The following is a 21,166-nucleotide window of genomic DNA, read 5'->3' as shown; positions in this document are numbered from 1 at the left end:
ATATCAGGGGTGACTTGACATTCAAGAGGCTAAGACCCAGGCTCTTTGTGGCCTCTGGAAATGCCTCTCCAGGCAGCTGTCACCTAGATGCCTTTTGAGGGCCTCGGACCCGCGTCTTGCCAGTCATCCTGAGAACAGCAGCGTCCAGAGAAGTGCAAACTCAGAGCACTGGCTCAGGCCATCCTTACTCTCCAAACAGAGGCCACCCAACACCTTAAACACAAAATATTCTTTTATTTGTCAACGAAGGCTACACGGGATCACTTCTGGTTTTGTTTTTATGCCTTTTTTTTTTTTCTAGAAGGTATCTACATCTGCATTTATTTACAGCCTTGTTGGTATTTACACAGTCAAGAATACAGTGTTAGAAACACAAAAGTGTTGAGAAAAAAACTTCTCAAAATTAGTTCCAGACTTCAGGAAAACTGTTTCCACATGGTAAGGCCAGAGTCTCCAGTGTTGGTCGTCCAAAGGCAGCTTGGGAGAGTCCTTTTGCCAAAGCTGCGGGTTCAGAAGTGTTCAAGAACAGGCAGGTTTAGAAAAGTGGGACTCTGGTGTTGGGTGAATCCGGGGCTGCCGGACACCACCACACATCTGTGACTCAGCTTCTGCTGGGACAGCTGCGCCTGCCTGAGGGTTGGTTCTCCGTTGGCAATGCGCCCTCAGAAGCAATCACACGTTCTTGGGGACCAAGAAGTCACCCGGTGTCATGCCTTTGGCATTCCAGAGGGGGTAAGAAACCCAACATAAGCCCCACCCAGGCCTCCCCCTACTCTGATCTTCCACATTTGTGATGAAACCGAAGAGCTCGCCACTGTCTGGGGCGGTCAAGTACACAGGGCTGGTTTTGGAGAATGTAAAGGTTAGAAAGGATAAAGTTTCTATCACCTGAGCAATGAGTCTTTAAAATGAGTTTGCTGTTTTTTTGAAGGTTAAATGAAAGGGCCTTGAACGACAGAGTTCTTTCTTGAATCCCCTCCCTTCCAATAAAATGTAGACAAGTGTATAAACCTAGCTGGGAATTATGAGCCTTAAATGGAAGGCTTTGTGTCCTAACAAGGATCCCAACAGAAAGAAGAGACTGGGTTCTTTCTGGGACCTCTCAGGAGGCAGGCCCCAGCTCAGGACCAGAAGCCAGAGCCGGGGCTTAGTGGCTGCTATGAGGAATGGAGAAGAGTTCTGACTTTGAGCACCAGGAGATCAAACCCCAAAGCCCGGGATCCCGCAGAGTCCTGGCGAGCTCTTTCCTCCTGGGCACCAAGCTCGGCGTCCCTGCCCTCACCACGTGGCAACCACAACCACGAGGCTGCAGATGTGAAACTGCCTTCTAAGACTTCACATCGAAAGCCCTGTCTTTGCATAAGGGAACCTGCCACCTATAAAGCTGGTGCTTGAAGGTCACAGCTGAAAAGGTCCTTTATAATTTTTTTTTAAAAGCGAATGTGATTCCTTGTTATGTGTCTATAAAACACTGCCCAGGGTTAATCCTCTTCCTTGCCTCGCCATCCCCTTCTGTTTCTGCCCCACCCCATCCTGATGATTTAAACCATTCTCAACCTCTGGTCAGTTTCCTAGGGATTGTTTCAAATTCTCCATCACCAGGTAGACATCAGGCACTGGGCTGTTCCTTGGGCTAATTCTCAGCCAGCAATTCTGAGAAACAAGCATCAGGGGCTGACAGAGCTGGAATTTACCAGAGTTTCTTCCCCATCCTCCCCTCATCGTAGCTCTGCCCTCCAATGCAGTCTGTCAGAGGGTGGGTAAGAAAAAGGAAATCTCATCCTATAAAAAACCACAGTGGGGAATCATTAAAGTCCTGTTTAAAACGATGGCAGAGGGGCTAAGGTTCAGGGGCTGATGGGAGCTGTGGAAGGCAGGGAAGAAGGCAAGGAACTCTTCTAAAATAAACCCTTTTCTAGGGCACAGAAGCTGACATCCTGCAGGATCATGAACCTGGGCCAGTGAGGGAAGGCTGGTTGCTCCAAGAAATGGACACCTGTAGGTTGCTTAGTGCCAAAAGGGCAATGGGATTTGACACTTGGAGGCCACTCAGTGGGCACAGGAACATCTGGCTTATGCCTTCAGACTCACTTTTGCTGTGATTGGGACTGCTGGTCTCAGCAGAAGGACAGACTGAGAAGGGAGGCACTGTGTCACCTGCTGGCCTGAATGGAAGCCGACTCAGAAAGACCAAGGCCAGAAGCACCATCTCCAGGAGCAGTAGTACCTATGTGAAATGGCAGCGCTTAATGCTGCCTAGCCCACACCTGACATCTTTTGTCTAAAGTTTGGGAATGCCCCAGCTTGTCCCTGCACAGACGCTGGGCCTCCTGGGTGGCATGTAGCCCAGCAAATGTAAAACATTATTTGTTGAAACGAAAGGAACACGCAGTAATTTTCTGTGTTTTTGATCTTTACAAGTCCATACTGTTACTTTGGTGGGGGATGGTGGGGGAGGCTCAGAGGGCTGGGAAGGTGTAGGGAGATGATTCATTCCCTTGGCTCTCGCGTTGTCTCTGACCTCCAAGTAGATGTCCCCAGCAGATCTTGACTAGTGTCAGGCAGCCAAGATAGAACTGACCAGCTAGGCTACTGGGCAGGAGAGCTTCACCCAAGGGCTCCTTATATCAAGAGTATGCTTTGAGAGGCTTAAGTCCATTTTGGATTAAAAAAAACAAAACGTGTTCTTCAGGCCAAACTGCTGTCCATCCCATCCCAGGACGATCGCGCCGGATGGGAGCCCACCACCAGCTCCCAGGGACCATGCACAGGGGGCCCCAGGAGCACTGCATCTGACTCAGCAGAGCTCTGGACCCAGCGGACAGACAGGCCAAGGCGCACTGGTGCAGCAGTGTGGCTTTTTTTTTTGGAAACAGGAAGAGCACTTAGCGAAACATATCCTCTAGTCCCGGTGGGATGACGTAAGGCGAAACCTCCTCTCGCGAGAAGCTGTGGATGCCTCCCTCCGCTGGGCAGAAACCAGGCGACATGCTGCTCCGTTTCTCACGCAGTCAAGACCTCCTTGGTTTCATTAACTCGGGTAATATTCTGAAGACTCTGTGAGTAAGGCTATCAAGGTGCCATGAGCTTATCAGTCCAACAAGGTTTCCATGGGGGATAGCTCAGACTCAGAATTCATTTTCCACACTTAATGTTCATGTAACCCATAAAAGTCCCATTTTCTAAGAAGCCCAGCTCAAAGGAAGCGTTTGGCTTCCCCTCCTGGTCTCCCAGAACCTCCTGGGAGCGGTAAGGATGATCGTCAGCAGGCAGATGAGCCAGGAACACGGAGCGCCTAGCTCCTGCGGCTATCTCCCCTCCCCTCGCTGCCTCCCTGGCCTGTTGGCTGCTGCCCCTCCCTGGGCATGCCCTCCGGGAGTGGGCTGTGCCCCTCCCTGGATGCCTCCTCCCAATGACCTCAGGCCTCGGTCTTCCCAGGGACGACTGTAGCCCGGCCTCCCTGATCTCTGGGCATCGGCCTTGGGAACTGGCCCCAACCCGGGGGCAGCAGGGGAGGGGGGGGGCGCTGGATGACACTGCCAGGCCACACCAAATTCGCTCTTTCCTCCTTTCTCCTCAGTCTCTCTTTAAAACCCTGGACAGACTCGTCTAGAGGGGAAGCTGCTGTAGGAGAACTTCACAGAAGGCATTTCCTGAACGCCTAAGCTGTCGCATCCCAGCTGTGTTACTGGCCCATGTATGCGAGGCAGAGAAGCCTTCAGGAGCTGGTTAGAAGACGCTTGACTTATGCCTTCCTCTCTTTGGCTGACTTTTTCTTAAGTCTCTTTCCAGAATCAAAGGCCACCAAGCACCTCTCTCCACACTCCTTTTTCTCAGTGGTGGAGCTGAGCAGTGGAGGGACGATACCCAAAGTCACGGGAGCAAGTTTCACCCAGGAAGGCAGGCTGGTACCTTGGCTGCCACTGCCATCCTTTTGCCACGGGTGGCCCGCCCCTCCCAAGACCTTGTGGCCACGTGGCAGCCTTGCTGGGCAGTGCTGGTTCTCACATCTGACTTTGGGAGAGAGGAAGAGATGAGTAATAAGGAACATCATGGGAAGACCGACCAACCACAGACATCCTGGTGCCCCTACCTCTTGGGGAGGAGGCTGTTAGCCCCAGGATGTGACATCACCAGACTGGGGGAAGGGACCTGGGGGACGCTTTCTCAACCCCAGCATGGGGCTGGCACCAACAACTACACAGGATTTGCAAAAGGGGTTGGGGGTTCCATTTAGCATCAAAATAGAAAGCTTGGACAGGAGTTGGGGGCAGCTTGAAAAGGTGCTGAATGATATCACAAAATTCTCCAGAGCGAGATGAAGACATCTGTGGTCCTCCAGAGGCACAGAACACGGTGAGTAAAAAGCCACCACTTGTCTGTGGGAGCTGAGCCAAAAATCCTCAGGTCCTGCAGACCCTCCTTCCAGGCCCCCTCGGAAGTTTGGTACTAGCCCGTGACTCTCTGCACCCCTCACTCCTGCTCGACCCCCACGGAAGAAAGGGTTGCACATGAGACAAATTAGCACAGACACTGTGTCTCACATCACACCGGGTACCTAGGGACAGACAAGGACACACCTCAGGAGATATGTCTCAGAGAGGAGAAATGTACCCCGACAACAGGGAAAAATCCTCAAGGAAAAAGGGAACAAAAGACAATAAAGTTTTCATTGTGATCACACTACAGAAAAAAAAATACCTTCTGTTCTTTGCAAAAAATGTGTGAAGGCCAAATTTGTGTTTTTCTTTTCTTAAAAAAAAGGATGTTGCATGAGTTACAATGCAACCAGTATCTTTTTTTTTGTCTGTTTTCTGCACTTGTTAAAAAAGGATTTTTCTTTTTTTTCTTTTTTTTTTTTCTTTCTTTCTTTCTTTTTTTTTTTTAAAGTACAACACAGTCAGGTGTGTGGCCACGAAAGAGTAGCTGTCTTTGGCAAGAAGTGCGGGCCGTGGTCCTCTCTGTCACCTCCGGCCCATCTCGCTCTGTCTCATGAAGTGGATGTTGTTGGCGCTGTCTGACAGTTCCGGGTACTGCTCCACGGAGATCACGAAGAAGCCGTCGTAGCCTTGAACCCGTCCTGTGTTCAGCGCCTGCTGCTTCTCCCCCTCTGTCCAGGCCCGCAGGCCTTCCTCCCCTTCCCGAAGTCGCTGCTGCTCGCGGGCCCACGCCTGGCGCACGGCTCTCTGCCGCGCCAGCTCCAGCACCCGCGCCTTCTCCTCGTCCAACGTCGTCCCGTAGCGAGTACTCAAGCAGAGCACCCCGTACTGGAACTGGATGTCTGTGTAGCGTCTAGTCCTGCCATTGAGCATTGTGTTGATCTGGGACACGGTGACATTGACCCCGTTCTCCAGGGTTCGCCGCCCCCCACTGAGGCCCAGGATGGCCAGGTCGCCTTCCGAAGGCCCTGGTTTCACGAAGTAGTGGGTATCCATCCCGTCAATGGTGAAGTGCATGTTCTCTAGGTAGTGGGCGTTGTTCAAGATGGCAGCGACCCTCAGCCCATCCTCGTTGGCCACACTGATGATGTCTGTGGTCACTCGGCCATCCTTCAAGGCAAACTTGACCCCTTTGCCGAAGACTGAGCCACTGGATGCAAACTTCTTTGTCTCTGGGGCCTGTTGGCAGCTGGTGATGGTGGAGCCGTAGAGCTGGTCAAAACGTTCTAGGGTGACGAAGGCCTTGAGCTGCTTCTGCACTTCACACTGTACCCCGAGGATAGACTGATGGGGGAGGAAAGAGAGAAGGAGGGAGAGAGAATGAGACAAAGGGGGAAACCTCTCCCTAAAAGCCTGAAGAGTCAGCTTACATTACTGAGTCCAATCTATACATATTTATTAACCAGTAGCATCTAGCTCTACCGCTGACTACTGAACATTCCACCACCCTTCAGCCATCTATTCACCCATCCTTCCATTAAGAAACTGTTCAGGGAACATCTTTGTGCCAGGTCCTTTTCTGGGCACTGGAGAGACAACAATGAATCAGACAACATCCCTGCCCTTGAGGAACCCATCATTTAGTGGGGAGAGACAGCTGTGACACCTGAAGACTGTCATTAAGCGTGACAACTGGTGGTCTAAGTGAAGTAGTGGTAATGCCTACGGGTAACGTGTCTTGGTCTTTGAGCTAAAGAAGTCACAGTCAGTATCTCATTTGATCTCCACAATAACTTTATATAGTGGGTACTGTTCTACTACTGGCCTTACATCTAAGAAGTTGTAACGGGCCACAGTCGTAATGCTAGGAAGTATTCAAGCCGACACTTGAACTCAGGTCTGTCTGATTTTAGAGGTTTAGTTTCAAGGGCTCTAGATTAGGGAGAAGCAAACAAGGCCTCAGAACATCTCAGCCTGCAGGCGAAGGAATGAGGTTCAAGGAGAGACTCATGCTTGGGTTGGAATTTGGAGGATAAGGGGCTGATGTATGTAAGATAGAGCAATGGCAAGAAACGGGCTCTTGGCAAGAAGGCTTAGGAAGATGCAAAATGGTGATTTATATAAACCCTCTTGCCCTGCTTTACTCTTCTCCATTGTGTTAGGAATGATTTTCAAGGAGGGCCTCTGCCCCCACAGTACTTCCTGGGGGCTCCTGAGATGCCCCTGCTCTTGGCTGCTTTGGGGGACAGATTGGGCCCTGTCTCTGTGTCATACCACCTACCAGTCCCTCCCATGGCTCAGGGAGCCTGGGAAAGCCATGTTCGGGCGGGCTCCAGGGCCTTATCGGCAACTCAGGGAAATGGCTTTAGAAACAGGCCCATCGGCTTTTCACTGAAATTAAGTCCTCTTTATAATTAATAGAACCCTGTCTGTGAACAATTATTTCCTAGAGTTTCACAAAAGCTGGAGTGCTCAACAACAAAGATCTCCGATGCTTGCCAAGGGCAGAAATCAATAATTCATTGACAGGCGAGGTTGGCAAACAGGCCGTCAGAGACCGGGTTTCTGCGCAGGGGAGAAGGGAAGCTGGGAGGAGCTGAGCTGCTGGAATCAGCCCTGGGCACAGCCATGCTGACCTGGGGGACTGTGGGGGATTGGAGCCGGGCAGAGGGGCAGGGCTATGGCAGCAGAGAACAGCGGAAAGGGAACGGGCTCTGTGGTCAGACACACTGGGTTCTCATTGCCTTGCCTGCTGAGTGACCTTGAGCAGGTCTCTCTGAGCTCTGGTCTCCTCATCTGTAAAATGGAGAAAAATGCTCAGAGGGTGTTTACTTCTTCCAACCATTTGTTCATTCCACACAAGTTTTGGTGCCGGGCAGTATACTGGGCGGCACATAAGACCCAGTATTTGCCTTCCTGGGGCTTACAGTCTAGCGGAGACACAGGAAGAAAACAGGAACTCAAGCAAAGTGTGGTGAGTGCTTTGAAAGAGGAGAATACAGGCTGCCTCCAGAGCCAAGAGGCGCAGAATCACCTTCTCCAGAGTCTAGAGGAAGGAGGCAGCTCAGCTGAGGACGGATGGAATCGGGTTGGAGTAAGATATATGGATGCCTGAGGTTTCTGGCTGCCAGGGGTATACCATCTAACAACCTTGCTTTCCCCCGGACTGGGAACATGAGAAAGTCATATTGGTTTGAATGGCTACAGACAGATCCAGCTTTGAATCCCAGCTCTACCCCTTCCCTTGCTGTGTGGCCCTGGAAAGCCTCGGGCATGAAATCTGTACAGCGTGACCAGTAATAGCAGGGGAAATTTGTGAGTTAACTGGTGTAGCATACCTCAGGCAAGTTCAGGTGCACTGAGGTGCTCAGAAAAATACCACGTTTGTATTTAGAACACACCTTCCCTCCTTGCACTTTTGCTCTGGGCAGTGACAAAGGCTCATTGTTTTTATAGATTTCCAAACTCAGCGTAACACAGAAAACTGAATAGGGCTTGTGAGGGTCTGTGTGCTGTTGCAGCTGGGCCCACCACGGTGGCTTACCAGCAGCAGGGTCCCTACATACAGGCTGAGTAGCTTCTGGCAGTTTCCATCACGGGCCCATGCTTTCCGGGAAAGCTTTGCAGGACCCACTCCTGTCATGTCTGAATGGCCCAACGGTGGGCAGCTGTGCGCCAATTACCTTGCTGTTGTCCCACTCCTGAGTTTTCATCTGCGTGTGGATGAGCTCGTAGGATGGTTCCATGGCATCCATGTCTGGCTTGGGGTAGCCAGGAATCACGTTGTGTAGCTGGAATCCAAAGGTGAGGAGCCAACTGTTCACATCTGAGTGGGAGAGAAGCAGGCACGTCCTCATGGAGTAAGTGGCCCTCAGAGGTGACATATCCCAATAAATTAGCCTAGAGTTGGGCTGCAGTGGGGGTGAGGGGGTGGAGTGTTGCAGGTGGGACAAGCAGCTGCTACAAGCACCTTGCAAAACTGTTCTATAAAAGCTGTATGTACTCTCAGGACCTGGTGCCCCACTCCTGGGTATGTACCCAAGAGAGCATGTATCCAGTAGAGCCTATGTTTCCGGATCCCCCATTCTGTCACTCCGTCTCCTGGGGCCTTGGTCTCCCACCCGGGGGGCAGCTGTGCGCATCGTCTCCTGGCATCTGTAGGATACACTCGCAGAGGACAGCCACACCCAAACGGAAGGTGTAGATGAGTACTTTCAAACAGGAAAGTCACCTAAGAAACAAGCCCTCCCTCCTCTCCGGAGCCATGGGGTGGCCTATACCAAAGCTCACAGCGTTTCCCCCACGCTGATCATACCTTTCATTTCTTCCGGGAAGTGATGCAAAGGAAGTCACTTAACCCCCCGGTGCCTTCATTTTCCAATCTTTAATATTGGGCTGGAGGATCTAGCCCCATAAGCACTGGTTTCACTGATGTTAGAACATTCCTGGGGGGGTTACTAATTATAAAATATTAGGCAGAGGGGCAGGGAGGATTTGGAAGCCAAGACATAAGGAAAAGAAAGAGGATGGATGCTGTGCCATCGGCTACCTGGCCCACTGCTGCTGAATGTGCCCAGGAGCGTGTTACACTGACCCTCACCTTGCACACTCAGGACCCTGAAGGGGGGATGAGACATGGGCGTGCAAAACTTTGACACAAGAAGAAAAGATGAGAGGAGGGTAGAAGTCTTCCAGTTGGACAGGCTGCTAAGTCTTCATGAAGAAGTTGGCCTTTAAGGCAGGCATTGAAAGCTGTGTACCTTTGTCAGGCTTTAGCAGAGATGAAGGGGGAGCTTCAGACAAAGACCATCATACAAGGCAAAGCCAAGAGAGGGGAGGGAGAGCAGGGAGGGTTGAGGTAACTGGAGAGCAGCTCAGCAAGGCAGAGAGAGAACCAGAAGGAAAAACTGGCTGGAGGAGGAAGAGCCTGGGAAGACAGGTGGGAGTTGACTGGGGACCTAGAGGAGACAGCCCGTGTCCCAGTGTGGCTCAGCCTTCCTTGAGAAGGGGGCAGCTGAAGATGCTAGAGTATAGCAGAAACTCAGAACCCAAAGTCTGGGGACGGAGGGATGTGGAGCTGAGCCTCAGAGCTGGCAATTCCGGGCTACGGGCATCCAGGACTGCTTTTGGCTTCTTTCAAAGGAGACACGTCCTTGGTTAGGGAGGCCCTGCTTAGGGTCCAGGCATTGGTGAAAGTGTCTTCCCCTAGCACCCACTGAGGCCATCCCAGGGATGGGCGTATCCTTTGGAACTTGACAACTGTGTCCCTGCCACCCCTGCATCCCATGCTGTCTTCCCATTCGAGAACCTCACGTTTGCCTTTGTTTTTTGTTTGTTTGTGTTTTTTGCATGCCCCAGAGCCCCTCTGTTGGGTGTGAAATCTGGAGGTACTGGGGTGGAGGGAAGGTAGGAAGGGCAGCTAGGAAACCCAGGTTCTACTCCTATAAAGATCGTGGAAGGGAAAGAGCATGGTGAGGCAAGACAAAACCCGGGTCGAAATTCAGGTTCCCGAGCTTGCAGACTGTGTGAACGTAGACAGTTGCCTTAACCTCTCTGAAATTCCGTTTCCGGATCTGCAAACTGGTGGTAGAAACGGTTTTCACCAAGCCATGGAGAAGAACGCTAATAGTGTTACCACTTTGGGCAGCCATCATAGAGCGGGAACTGTTCTGTTACAGGAAGGAATGGGTTTCCTATATTATATTCTGAAGTGTCCAGCTCAGTTCCTGGCTCATAGGTTTTCTGTGTCCCTTCAAACCCAGGCCTCCGTGTCCCTGGATCCCCATTTCCTCATTTATGACACGAGGCTCTCAGACTAGCTTTCTTCCAAAGTCCCTTTCCTCACTGAGTTTTTGAGAATCTCTGATTCTGTGAATCGTGGCAGATGGTTTTTCAGGAAATTAAAACAAACACATTGGGGGTAATCCTCTCCGAAGTCATTTTTGCCCGAGGGCGAGAACTTGCATCTGAATTTGTAGTTGGAAAGGAAAACTTCTATCAGGAATACAACAAATTCCCAGGAAACCAAGGGGCTGAAAAGAGGGCTGGGCCTTAATTATAACTGATGGAAGGTAGGAACATTTCTCATGATGCCTTCAGGAAAAATGCTGAAAATGGATTTCTTCATTGGTTTTTCTACAGCGCTTTTCTGAAGAGCTGGGGATCTTACCTTCCTTTTCATGATACCACAGCTAGACATTTCCCTCAAGTTAAAAAGCTCCTCTTTACCCATCGGCCCTAGACCTCAGGCGTGGCCACCCGGGACATCGATGAATCCCTTTTACGTGTGCATAGCATGGAGTGGATTCCATTCCCAGAATGAGGATTTTGGAGCCCTGCCACTTCTCAGCGGGCCAGTTACTTTAGAGCTCTGACCTTCACTCTCTGATAGTGGGCTCAGTGATCCCATCTCACAGGCTTCACGGCAGGGTTAGTGTGGTAGTGTGTATGATGTATCTGCAGTGGACATTTTGTGGTTGCCTTCCCAGCATCCCATTCTGCCTTCCCGCTCTTTCCTTTTGGGGTATCCGTGTAGCTGGAGGGACACTGACTCCACCTAAGGGTGCGGCAATGGAGCATGCGACCTAGGCTAAGCCAGTCAGCGCGTTTTCTCTCTGCAGCCACAGTGTGTGGTTCAGGCGCTGTCATGTGACCTAAGCCTAACCCATTGGAGGATATCTCAGGACCTTTGAAGAAAGTTTTGGAAAACAGATGCTCCTTTTTATTGGTGTTACTGCTGGATGTGAGTGCGTTTGCACATAGCTCACGTGGAAGCTAACAGGCTTAGTGAGAATTGGCGGTGTCCTGGTTTTTAGTAGCAAAATGTTTTTCTGCTTCACTTTTTTTCCCAGCTAAACTAACCTGCCAAGATACCTCAAGAGAGACTCACTGGAGGATGAGGCAGGAGGATGCAGACAGAAGTAATGCAATGTGCTCTAAATCTGTAAAGTTTTCTAGGGCTGCAAGCAAGTTGAGCGTAGGGAGACTGTGTTGGGACAGTCCTGTTTCCCACAGGTCCCAAGTGTGTTTTCACCACCGCACGTGCCCACCACCATGTTCCCTCTTCCACCTCACTTGGGGACTCCTGCTCTCAACATGACCCCCTGGGGTTCTTGCTGAAAGAAAATCCACCAATCAGTGTCAACAGAAACAGGGTCCAGACTGGGCTGCCAAGTTCGGGGAGCCAGGAAGCCACATCTCTAACAGGCACTTACGTGAGCTGTCCCTGTTGCCCTCTCTTTTGTATATGCAGGCCTCTCCTTGGACTGCCTTTCTCCGCATTAGTTGATGAAGAGGGCCCCATGCATCAGCTGCTCCCTGGGCAGAGACAGCTATGCCTCCTGTGTTTCAATGGCCATCAGTGAAAACCTTCACCCTGGGCCCCTCACACTGGATGGCAGCTGTCTGCCCCACCCCCGCAGTGTGTGCTCCTGGAGGGCAGTGTCCATCTTCCTATCCCCAGTTCCTACAACAGTGGCTGCAAGGAGGAGGCGTTTGTTGAATGAAAACGAATCTGCCTTGAAACAGGGTGTGGGCATAGCTGGGATCACAGGAAAAACAGAAGGACATGTACCCAGTCTGTGCCAACAAAAAAGTCTCTTTTATAAAAAGTGCTGGCTTTATCCAGACCGGAATCCCCGTAGCTGCTCTGACCCCTGAGGTCTTCTGTGGCTGGACTGTGGCTGCTGCAGGCATTTCTGGCATGTGTGACCAATGGGGACACTTATATTTCAGGTGGTTTCACAGGAGTAGAAAACAAAGCCCACTTTTTAAATCCGGGAGGAAGAAGGTAATCACCATGAGTCAGGTACTGTGCTAGGCAGGTTATTAAATGTATGTCGTTTTGCCCTCGCAACCATCTTTCTCTTTTTATCCCCTCTTCCTCCCCTCTTCGGTTTGAATATTTTTTTAGTCTTCACTTTATTTCCACTATTGACTAATTAGCTATGTCTCTGTTTTATTCTTTAGTGGTTGCTCAAAGATTTACAATGTGCATATTTAATTCACCAGTGTCAGTGCAGGTGTTCTAACTTTAATTTACACATCAGGAAACTGGAATTCAGGGAAGTTAAGTAAGTTTTGTGACTGTCTACTACATTGTCCCAAATAAGAAAACTGAATTTTTTTTTTTAGCTATACCATCACCCACCCTATCGGGGACTCCTAGCCAGCCCCATCTCTGGGTCAGAAACTCCCAAACTGTATTCTTAGTCTGTATCCAGTGAAATATTAGAGTTTCATGGTGAAAAAAGGGGCTTCATGCTCAAGTGGGTAAAGGGATTTCATGTTCAAATGTTTAAAAAACAGGTAAAGGGGTTTCATGCTCAAATGTTTGAGAAATTGTGGGTAAATGTATCAAACAGTTCTCTTTACTACAGAACTTCTCAGAGCCTTTCATAAGCTGCGGTGTCTTATGAAAACTTAAAAATGGTGGCTGCCCTGTTGAATTAATTTGACGTCAGTACCAGTTTTCCTAGGCTATTTCTCTAAAGTAATGTTTCTTAAAAAATACTTTGGAAAACGCTGTTGTAAGAGAAAGCCAATGTTTCTTGTCACCCCATCCCAGCTTTCGCAAGGAAGACTATCTCGTCAGATGACCAGAGCAGCGGTGGTCCCTGTCCTCTGAATGAGCCCCAGTCCTCACCTGTCATGAAACACTTGATGTCCTGAGAGTTGCTGATGGGGTTGTTGTTTTTAAACATGTAGAGATTAAAAGGCATGATGTTGCTGCTAGTCAGACGCTTCCACAGCTCGTGGTCTGGGCTGGTCCAGCGCCCAGCCAGCACGTCATAGTCCCGCCGGCCCATGTGGATGAGCTTGGTAAGCGGATCGTAGAGGCCTCCATGGTAGCCGATGATGATCTGGAAGTTGGGGTTGGTGTCCATGTAGATCTCCCCATAGGCCGTGTACAGAATCTGCTTGATCATCAGGCCTGTTCCACTGAAGACAGCAAGAGGGGTCCCGATGTTGTCACAGGCTATGTAAAACTCATCGCCGCTGCTCAGCTCCATGGCAAAGAGGTGCCCTTGCAGATCGTAGTAGAGGGATGTGATCTCGGAGCTGGAGTGGTTGTAAAGGTGGGTGACCTTGGTGGGGTTGGTCAGGTCCGCATAGAAGAACTGCAGGTGGTGGCCGTGGCTGCTCTTGCTGGACACGCGCCGCCCCAGGCCGTCGTAGTGGTACCTGACGCTCCAGCCGCCGGCCCGGTTGTATGCCTTGATGAGCAGGCCGGCGGAATTGTACTCGAAGACATCCCCGCCCCGCTGCCTCAGGAAGCCATCCTCGTCCATCTTGTACTGCACGTCACCCAGCCTGGTGATGCGGTCACGGAGGTCGTACCTTAGCGGGGTAAGCCGCGCACTGTTCCTCGGGCTTAGTAAGTGCAGGTTCCCATTGAGGTCATAGCTGTATCGCCAGAGTGGCTTGTCATTGATGGAGACCGTCTGGAGCTGGCCGTCAGCATCATACTCATAGGAGTAGCGGGTGGTATTAGCATAGGGTCCCACCTTCAACTCCTTCTTCACTACTCGCCCCATGTTATCGTACTGGACGGTCATCCAGTACATGAGGGAGCGGAAAATCTCATATTGCACTTCCTTCATCCGGCCGTACGCGTCAAAGTGTTTGGTGTGGGTCATGACCGCCGTAGTGATGATCTGGTTAATGTCATAGTAGATGACGCCGAACTTCCCGAACTGCTCTGTCTTGCCTGACACATCATCATAGCGATAGAGATCGATGGGCAGCGGGGTCTCATTGATCACAGCCTGCATGCTGGTCACCCGGAAACTGTTGTCATAGTTATAGTCAAAACGAGCATTGACCATGCCTTCCTCGGTGAATCGGAAGATCTGGCGGTCGATCAGGGGCCCGATTTGGCGGTAGCGGATGGTGCAGGTGAAGCCCTCATTCTGTAGGTTGATGGTCTTCAGCACGCCTGCTGTCTCATCATAGGTGAAGCTCACCTTGGTGGTGTCATACAGCATCTCGGCGAGCTTTGACAGTTTGCCATACTTGTAGATGACCCTGCGGCCGGTGCCCAGGTAGGAGGTGTGGAGGAGGCGCCCGTCCTCGGTGAAGTCCTGGATGACTGACGCGTTGCCCTCGGGGGGCTGGTAGACGTTTCTGTAGTAGCCCACGGACCGGATGGTCTCTAGGGTCTGCCGGGCCACGCTGGGCATCGTCACGGAGGAGAGGCGGTCGTTCTTGTCGAACTCAAAGATGTACTGCCTCTGGCTGTGCAGGAGCAGAACCATGGACTGGAGGGAGAGCAGAACAAAGACGTGAGGGGAGGGGCATGGGGAGGAAGGGTAAGTCTGTGTGCCTAAGACTTAGAGGAGGAATAAAAGGCCAAGGAAACTGGTGGTTCTCCTAAGTTCTGCCCAAGCCGCAGCTTTCTAACCCACGTGCCATAGGATACTGCAGTAGGGATACGAATGTGCCAAGGTAAGGACTTCCTGGGGCGCCTCAGTGGCTCAGTCGTTTGGGCGTCTGACTCTTGGTTTTGGCGCAGGTCGCGATCTTGGGGTTGTAGGACTGAGCCCCACGTTGAGCTCCACGCTCAGTGTGCAGTCTGCGTCTCATTCTTTCTTCTCCTCTGCCCCTCCCCGCTCACGTGCTCTCTCTCTCTCTCTCAGACAAATAAACAAAATCTTACAAAAATAAAAAAAGGGATTTCTCTCAGCCCTTGGCCCTGGCACTCAGGCCATTTGTCTTCCTACAGTGGGCGGCCTTGTCCATGCGCCCCTTTGTGTGGTTCGAAAGTGATTTTAGTGGGTGCTGGTGTGTGAGAAAGGTCGGGAGCACTGACGAAGGGTATGGCAGCAGCCGCCCTCCTGGGTGCATTGCTTCAGCTTCCGTCTCAGGTCCATCTTCCTACCCAAGCAAGAATGATTTTCCTGAAACACAGCCTGACAGCATCTCCTGCCTGCTGAAGAACTTCTGTTGATGCCGCGGGATAGAGACCGCATCTGAGAAGGGCATTTAAGGCTTTGCATGGCTGTTTATGCAGGAACAGGTCATATGCCCACACTGGGGTGGGGCAGGCTGTGATGGGGATGGGGAAACCTGATTCCTAACCATGGGCTTATTGTGTGGCCCCGGGAAAGTTCTTTCCCCCTCTGGGTTGGGTTTTTCAGTATGTCGGATGACCTCCAAGGTCTCTCTTAGCACCACCAGAGAACATGGCTCTTGGAGGTGCTCACCCAGCACAGGGTGAGGAAGACTGAGCACAGACCAAGCACAGCCCAGGCCCTTGGCAGGGGACCATGAGCAGGAAACAGAGTAAAGCTGTGGGTATCAGAACGGGGGCTGGGTTGGAGGTGCAGGCTCTCTTTTGGGAGTAAGTCTGTCGGTAACAGACCTGGAGGTTTCTCGGCAGCAAAGCTACCATTTTCTCCTGTTTGGGACCAACTTTTGCTCTCAGGGCTTTCCTGACTCCTAGCGGCTGGGATGCAATAAAGCCTGACCTGAAGCAGAAGGGGTTTATTAAAGTTAGCCCACCATTCACCTCCTGCTTAGGGACTCACTGCTAGGATTCTGCCCTGTTCTCTGTGGCCAGATCGCACGGTGTGCCCCAGATCTGGCAGAAGACCCCGGCCTGGGTCTGCACACTGAGTCCTGCTCTGGGAGACCAGTTAGCGTCGGGCCTCTTCCCAGCTCTTGTCTGTCACGTGGGGCTTTCACATTCTCCTGCCCCCAAACTCCCACCTGCTGCAGCATCTCTCCACTCCACCCAGATGCCTGCTGGGCTCCCTGATCCTCTGCTGCAGATTTTTCTGCACATTTCCTTTTAGAGACCACTTGGGTCTAATCCACCCCACTGAAGTCAGCAGGCTGGGCCTGGCCGTGAGTTGAGCCACAATGGCGGGCCTTCTGTATGGTAAGGCCAGTGGTGGGGAGATGGACACCTGCCTTCCCTAAGTATGTGTAGCTCCACGTCTTCCCATCGGCGAAGATCCTGGATGTGATGCGACCCGCCTGGTCGTATTCCATCCTCTCCGACATGATGCCTCTCTGGACGCCGGCGATATGGCCCCTGGGGGAGTATGTCACGTTGACGCCGTTCAGCCTGCTGCTGGGTGACCAGAGGCTGGGCCGCCCTGCCTGGTCGTACAGGATTCGGAGGGTGAACTTGCGGTGGTCATCATAGATCTTCTCGGTGCGGGTCACACGGTCAAAGTCCAAGGACAGGAGGTTCCGGTTGTGAACCTGGAGAAGGGGCAGGAGGAAAGAGAGAGTTAATCTGGACACGGGAAACTCTGGTGTGAGAAGGTCCTGAGTAGAGGAGGCAGCACAGGTCATGGGTGTGAACAGACAGGGTTTGGGTCCTGGTTCTGTCACCTGTCAGCTCTGTGATGCTTCTTCACCTGTAAAATGGGAATAATAATGCCAATTACGTAGGACTATTGTGAGAGTAAAGACAGTGCTGGTGCTGAGCCAACAGCGGCTAGTCCTGAAGACAGTCCACATCATTTCCTAATGGGAGTCTTCTAATGAGGACAAAAAGGCAGATCCTTCTTGACTCTCTCCTAAAAAGGGAGAGGCCAGGTGGGTCCAGCAAATTCATGCGTGACCCCATTTCTCATGTGCCAAGCAATGAATGTTCTAGTGTTTGGCACTGAGGAGACCAAATCTCAGGGACATGAAGAGACATGCTCCAGATCTCCCAGCTTGTGAGTGACTGCGTCTGGATGTGACTCTCACTCTGGCAACATGCTGACAAATGCTCAGGGGTCCTCTGAGTGTGTCTGTCCTTTTAGGGGCCTTGGACTTCCCATCCCCTCTGAGGTTGCTCCTGCCCTCTGCCGCCATAGTCAGGGCCTCCTGGTCACCTTGGTCAGCCTCCAAGGTGTCTACTTCTTCCTCGAGGCCCCTGGAGGCAATGGGTGTTTGAGTCTAGGACAGCTTCTAGGGCGGAGGGCTGCCTGGGGACAGACAAAGTCCTACTTTTGGGACATTTTGCTCCTGCCTCTAGGATGAGGATCTCTACCTGGGTTGCTAGGTCAGCACGCAATTCAATTTCCTTTCAGAGTCAGGAATATAGGGCTCCCACAAGGGTAGCAGTAAGTCAGGGTTTTTCATAGTTTAATAAAGAAATACACTTCAGAGGCCCCCTTCCATATCGGGATCCACCCTGGGCACTGGTTGCCCCTGAAATACTTCCAGATACTCCGAAGCTAAAATGCTGGTCCCCTCTAGTTGGTTCCTGGCCTGACAGGGCATTTGGGCACATTTTGTGACTCTCCATTAGTCACTGGTTAAGTCTGACAAGTCGTAAGAAAAACACAAGAGGAAAGCAGACAATGTAGGTCACATGACACAAAAGCACACACGTGCGCCATGGTAATGGGAGGCCCTGTAGGGCTCTGTGTGGTGAAAAGGGCTCAGGTCTAGAAATTAAGGCCAGGATTCCAGCCTCAATGCTGTGACCCATCGCCTTTCTGTGTGACCTTGGGCAAGCACCGTTCCCTGAGTCTCAGTTTCTTCCTCTGTGAAACAACCCAGCCATTGTGGGGACTGAGGAAGCCTAAGTCAATTGCCTAGTGGAGTTCTGGGTGCATAGAAGGTCCTGAATTAATGATTGCAATTATTTCCATTAAGGCAGCAAATATCACGGTCATTCTCGGAGAAAGTAGAGACATGTGTGTTTCCCCCTTCTCTCCAAACAAATTCGCAAACCTTGAAAATAAGAATTTATAATGATACTGGGACAACTTTAGCTGTGAATGGCCTGGTTATAATAAGGTTGCCTTCCCAGGGGTAATCAAACACAACTGCAGAGCAAAAACAGTGTGGCAGACAATTCCCATGAAAAATCAGAGGCGCTGGAGACCGAAGCTTGTGCTCTTTGCCGGGAGGGCAAAGGAAGGTGCAGGGTCCACACCACCAGCAGCGACGGGGGCCATTTCAAAGCCTCTTTTGCAAAGTCCCCTGCAACTCCCCCCGAGGAGGTGCCACCCAGCCAGCTGCCCCCCTCCTCCCCTGGAGGACCCCTAGTGAAGGGGAGCTAAACCTCTGTGGCAAAATTAATAAAATTGAATTAAGCAGCTCACTGGGGAACTGCCTAATGCTTCCTGTGCTCGGCAGTGGCGGCAATGAGATTATTTTACATCTTTCTTTATTAAAAAAGTTCCCAGTTGTATAAAAAATGAGCTCCATTATGGGGAGGCGCACCCGGCTAACATTCTAATTCCACATGCCGCCACTGTGGGTGGCCATTTATTTTGGGAGGACACGGAGATGGGGCCACCCGACTGGTGCACCATTAATCTCAGGCTGGGAGAGGGACCAGTTAAAGCCTGGGAAACTTCTGGTCCAGTTCACACCGCAGAGGGGAAATCCTAATAGCACTAATGGCTGCCGTTTACTGAGCACCTGGGGTCTACCAGCACCGGGCTAGGTACTTGGAATATAGTGTCTTGTTTCCACGGAGGAGGGGGAGACTCCGAGGAGCTGCTCGGGGCTACGCACCAGGCCCAGGCAGGAAATCAGACCCAGGTCAAACTTTCCGCTCAGCACCTCGCCTCAGATGTGCCTGAGGGGCTCCTGGAGAATTCAGACAGGGGGCTCCGTGGGGCTGCAGAGGGTGGCAGGCCTCCAAGAGCACACACAGCGAGGCCTTCCTCAGGGAACTCGTGGAAGGCTCTCTCCCACATTCGATTTTTGCCGGAGCTCTTGGCCATGGAGGAAACAGAGGAAGGCCGGCTTTCCGGGTTCTCGTTGTGTGATACCGGCTACGTCGAGACAGCCCCGCCGAGCTGCAGGGGGATGTTGTGTGGGTGTTAGGAGGCGGGAACATCTAGCTCACTTCTGTGCTTCCCTTCAGCCCGCAGTGTCTGCAGAGCACCAGGCGTCTGCAAGGACCTGTGCTGAAAGCCAGGGCTAGTTTCTTCGCTGTCACGCTCCCCCTCACCTTCCATTCCGAAGCTGGAGGGAAAAGAAGCTGGGCAAAGGGGCCTGGCCCGGACCAGAGGTAACACTCTACAGAAACATGGGGTGTGAGGCAGAGAAAGGGCTGGTTCACGGCATCCACGTACCGAGAAGCACTCTGAACCGCCAGACCTCACAGGCCAACCCCTTGGCGGGGGGCGGGGAGGAGTCGCAGGATGTGGCTTAGGTTCCAGATAGCTCCGTATGAGATAGTAATGACCAAAACAGTGGTGAGAACGGCAGGAGCAACGGGGGTAGGTATGACTGACCACTACTGTGTGCTAGGCTCCATATGAGGCACTTCGTATACTATTTCTAATCTCGTAGCAACTTGTGAAATGGATTTAACCTTCCATTTCTTTGGAGAATGAAACAGGCTTTGGATGAATGAAAGGACGTTATGGATTTGCTCAGATTCCATCAGGTATAACAGAAGCTGGAAACCCAACCCAGGCCGAACACTGAAGTCCGTAGTTAACCTCTCCACAAGTACCAACTGAAAAGATATTTGAGACTTATTACGGGGTGGAGGGGGTGCCTACTTGACTTTCCCCCTTTTGCAAAGGGCCCAGGAAACCTTCTCCCCTAGGGCCAGTGTCAAGAACGGAACCCGGTTCTGCAGATTGGTCCTCGTTCTTTCATTCTCAAGCCCAGCACCGCCACCCACCCCCCCGCCCCTGCCCCTCCCCAGCCACCTCCAGAGGCTGAGGCCCGACGCGACCGCTGGACCTGCCCGGGGATTGCTCACCCGCAGCCGGCGCCCGAACACCGTGACCTGGCCCCGAGCCTGCTCCTTGCGCTGCCGCCACTCCACCAGGTTCAGGCCGTTGTCGATGGGCAGTGTGACGTTCCTCTTGCCCACGGTGGGGTTGACGGTGCCCGCCAGCAGGTGGGGCTCAGTCTGCAGCGCCACCTCCATGCCGTTGGCCAGCAGCAGCCGCAGGGAGCCATCCGCCCCGATGTAGTAGCTGTTCCGGACCTGGTCTGAGGGAGAGGAGAGGACCGGCTCTGGGGTGGGTGCACATCAGGGGCAGCCATGTTTTTAAATGGGTTTATTTTTCTGACTATGCAAACAGAACACTGTCATTGAAGAAAACTAGGAAAATGGAGGGAGATCATCCATGATCTCAAAACCCAAAGAAGGCCATTGTCAATATTTTGTATATTCCTAGACTTTAGGATGTTTCTGAATATACTGATACCTCAAATTGCTTATGGTTTTCCAGTGATCATGGTATTATACTGTTGAATATTTTTCATAAATGTTTCTCTGAAAGACTGCCTAGTATTCCATTATATGGAAACACCATAATTTACCTAACCGACTTTCAAGGAGATATTGTTCCCAGTTTTTCAAAATTACAAAGTTAACACTGCAAATAAACATACTGTAAACATTATGCTAAGTGGAAGAAGTCAGACACAAAAGACCACATGATGTATCAATGAGTCCATTCTATGAAATGTCCAGAATAGCCCAATTCATAAAGACAGAAAGTAGATTAGTGAGGGAAAGGTAGAATGGGGAGGGACCGCTAATGCTTTCTTTTTGGGAATAATAAAACATTTCCAGAATTAGACAGCATTAATAATTGTACAACTTTGTAAATATACTAAAACCCCCTGAACTGTATACTTTAAAAGGGTGAATTGTATATTTTTCATTTTTCTAAAAGGGTGAATTTTATAGTATGTGAATTACGTCTCATAAAAAATATACTTTTTGGATAAATCATTGTCTTCGTTTTGGGTTAAGTACTGGAACAAAGGATTGAACATTTTTAAGGTTCTTAATATACACCAGGGTAACAATATTCTTTATAACAAGGTAAGAAATAACTCCAATACTTAAATCA

At 51.2% G+C, this 21,166-nt stretch overlaps 1 protein-coding gene across 12 annotated transcripts in view; it reads right to left on the bottom strand.

Annotated features, from left to right (window-relative positions):
- Nucleotides 1–216: 216 nt before the first annotated feature.
- Nucleotides 217–21,166, bottom strand: part of TENM4 (teneurin transmembrane protein 4) — a 721,916-nt gene continuing 700,966 nt past the window's right edge. For all 12 annotated transcript variants that reach the window (XM_034666260.1, XM_034666259.1, XM_034666261.1 and 9 more), the window contains 5 exons: nucleotides 20,059–20,294; nucleotides 16,293–16,589; nucleotides 13,024–14,638; nucleotides 8,063–8,205; nucleotides 217–5,723 (listed from right to left, as the gene is read on the bottom strand). In XM_034666260.1, coding sequence (XP_034522151.1) covers nucleotides 4,965–5,723; nucleotides 8,063–8,205; nucleotides 13,024–14,638; nucleotides 16,293–16,589; nucleotides 20,059–20,294 — 3,050 coding nt within the window. In that variant the 3' untranslated portion in view covers nucleotides 217–4,964. The remainder of the gene's footprint in view (nucleotides 5,724–8,062; nucleotides 8,206–13,023; nucleotides 14,639–16,292; nucleotides 16,590–20,058; nucleotides 20,295–21,166) is intronic.

This window comes from Ailuropoda melanoleuca, chromosome 8 (assembly GCF_002007445.2).
Source record: "Ailuropoda melanoleuca isolate Jingjing chromosome 8, ASM200744v2, whole genome shotgun sequence".
NCBI lineage: Eukaryota > Metazoa > Chordata > Mammalia > Carnivora > Ursidae > Ailuropoda > Ailuropoda melanoleuca.
This window is presented reverse-complemented; position numbering and strand designations above follow the sequence as displayed.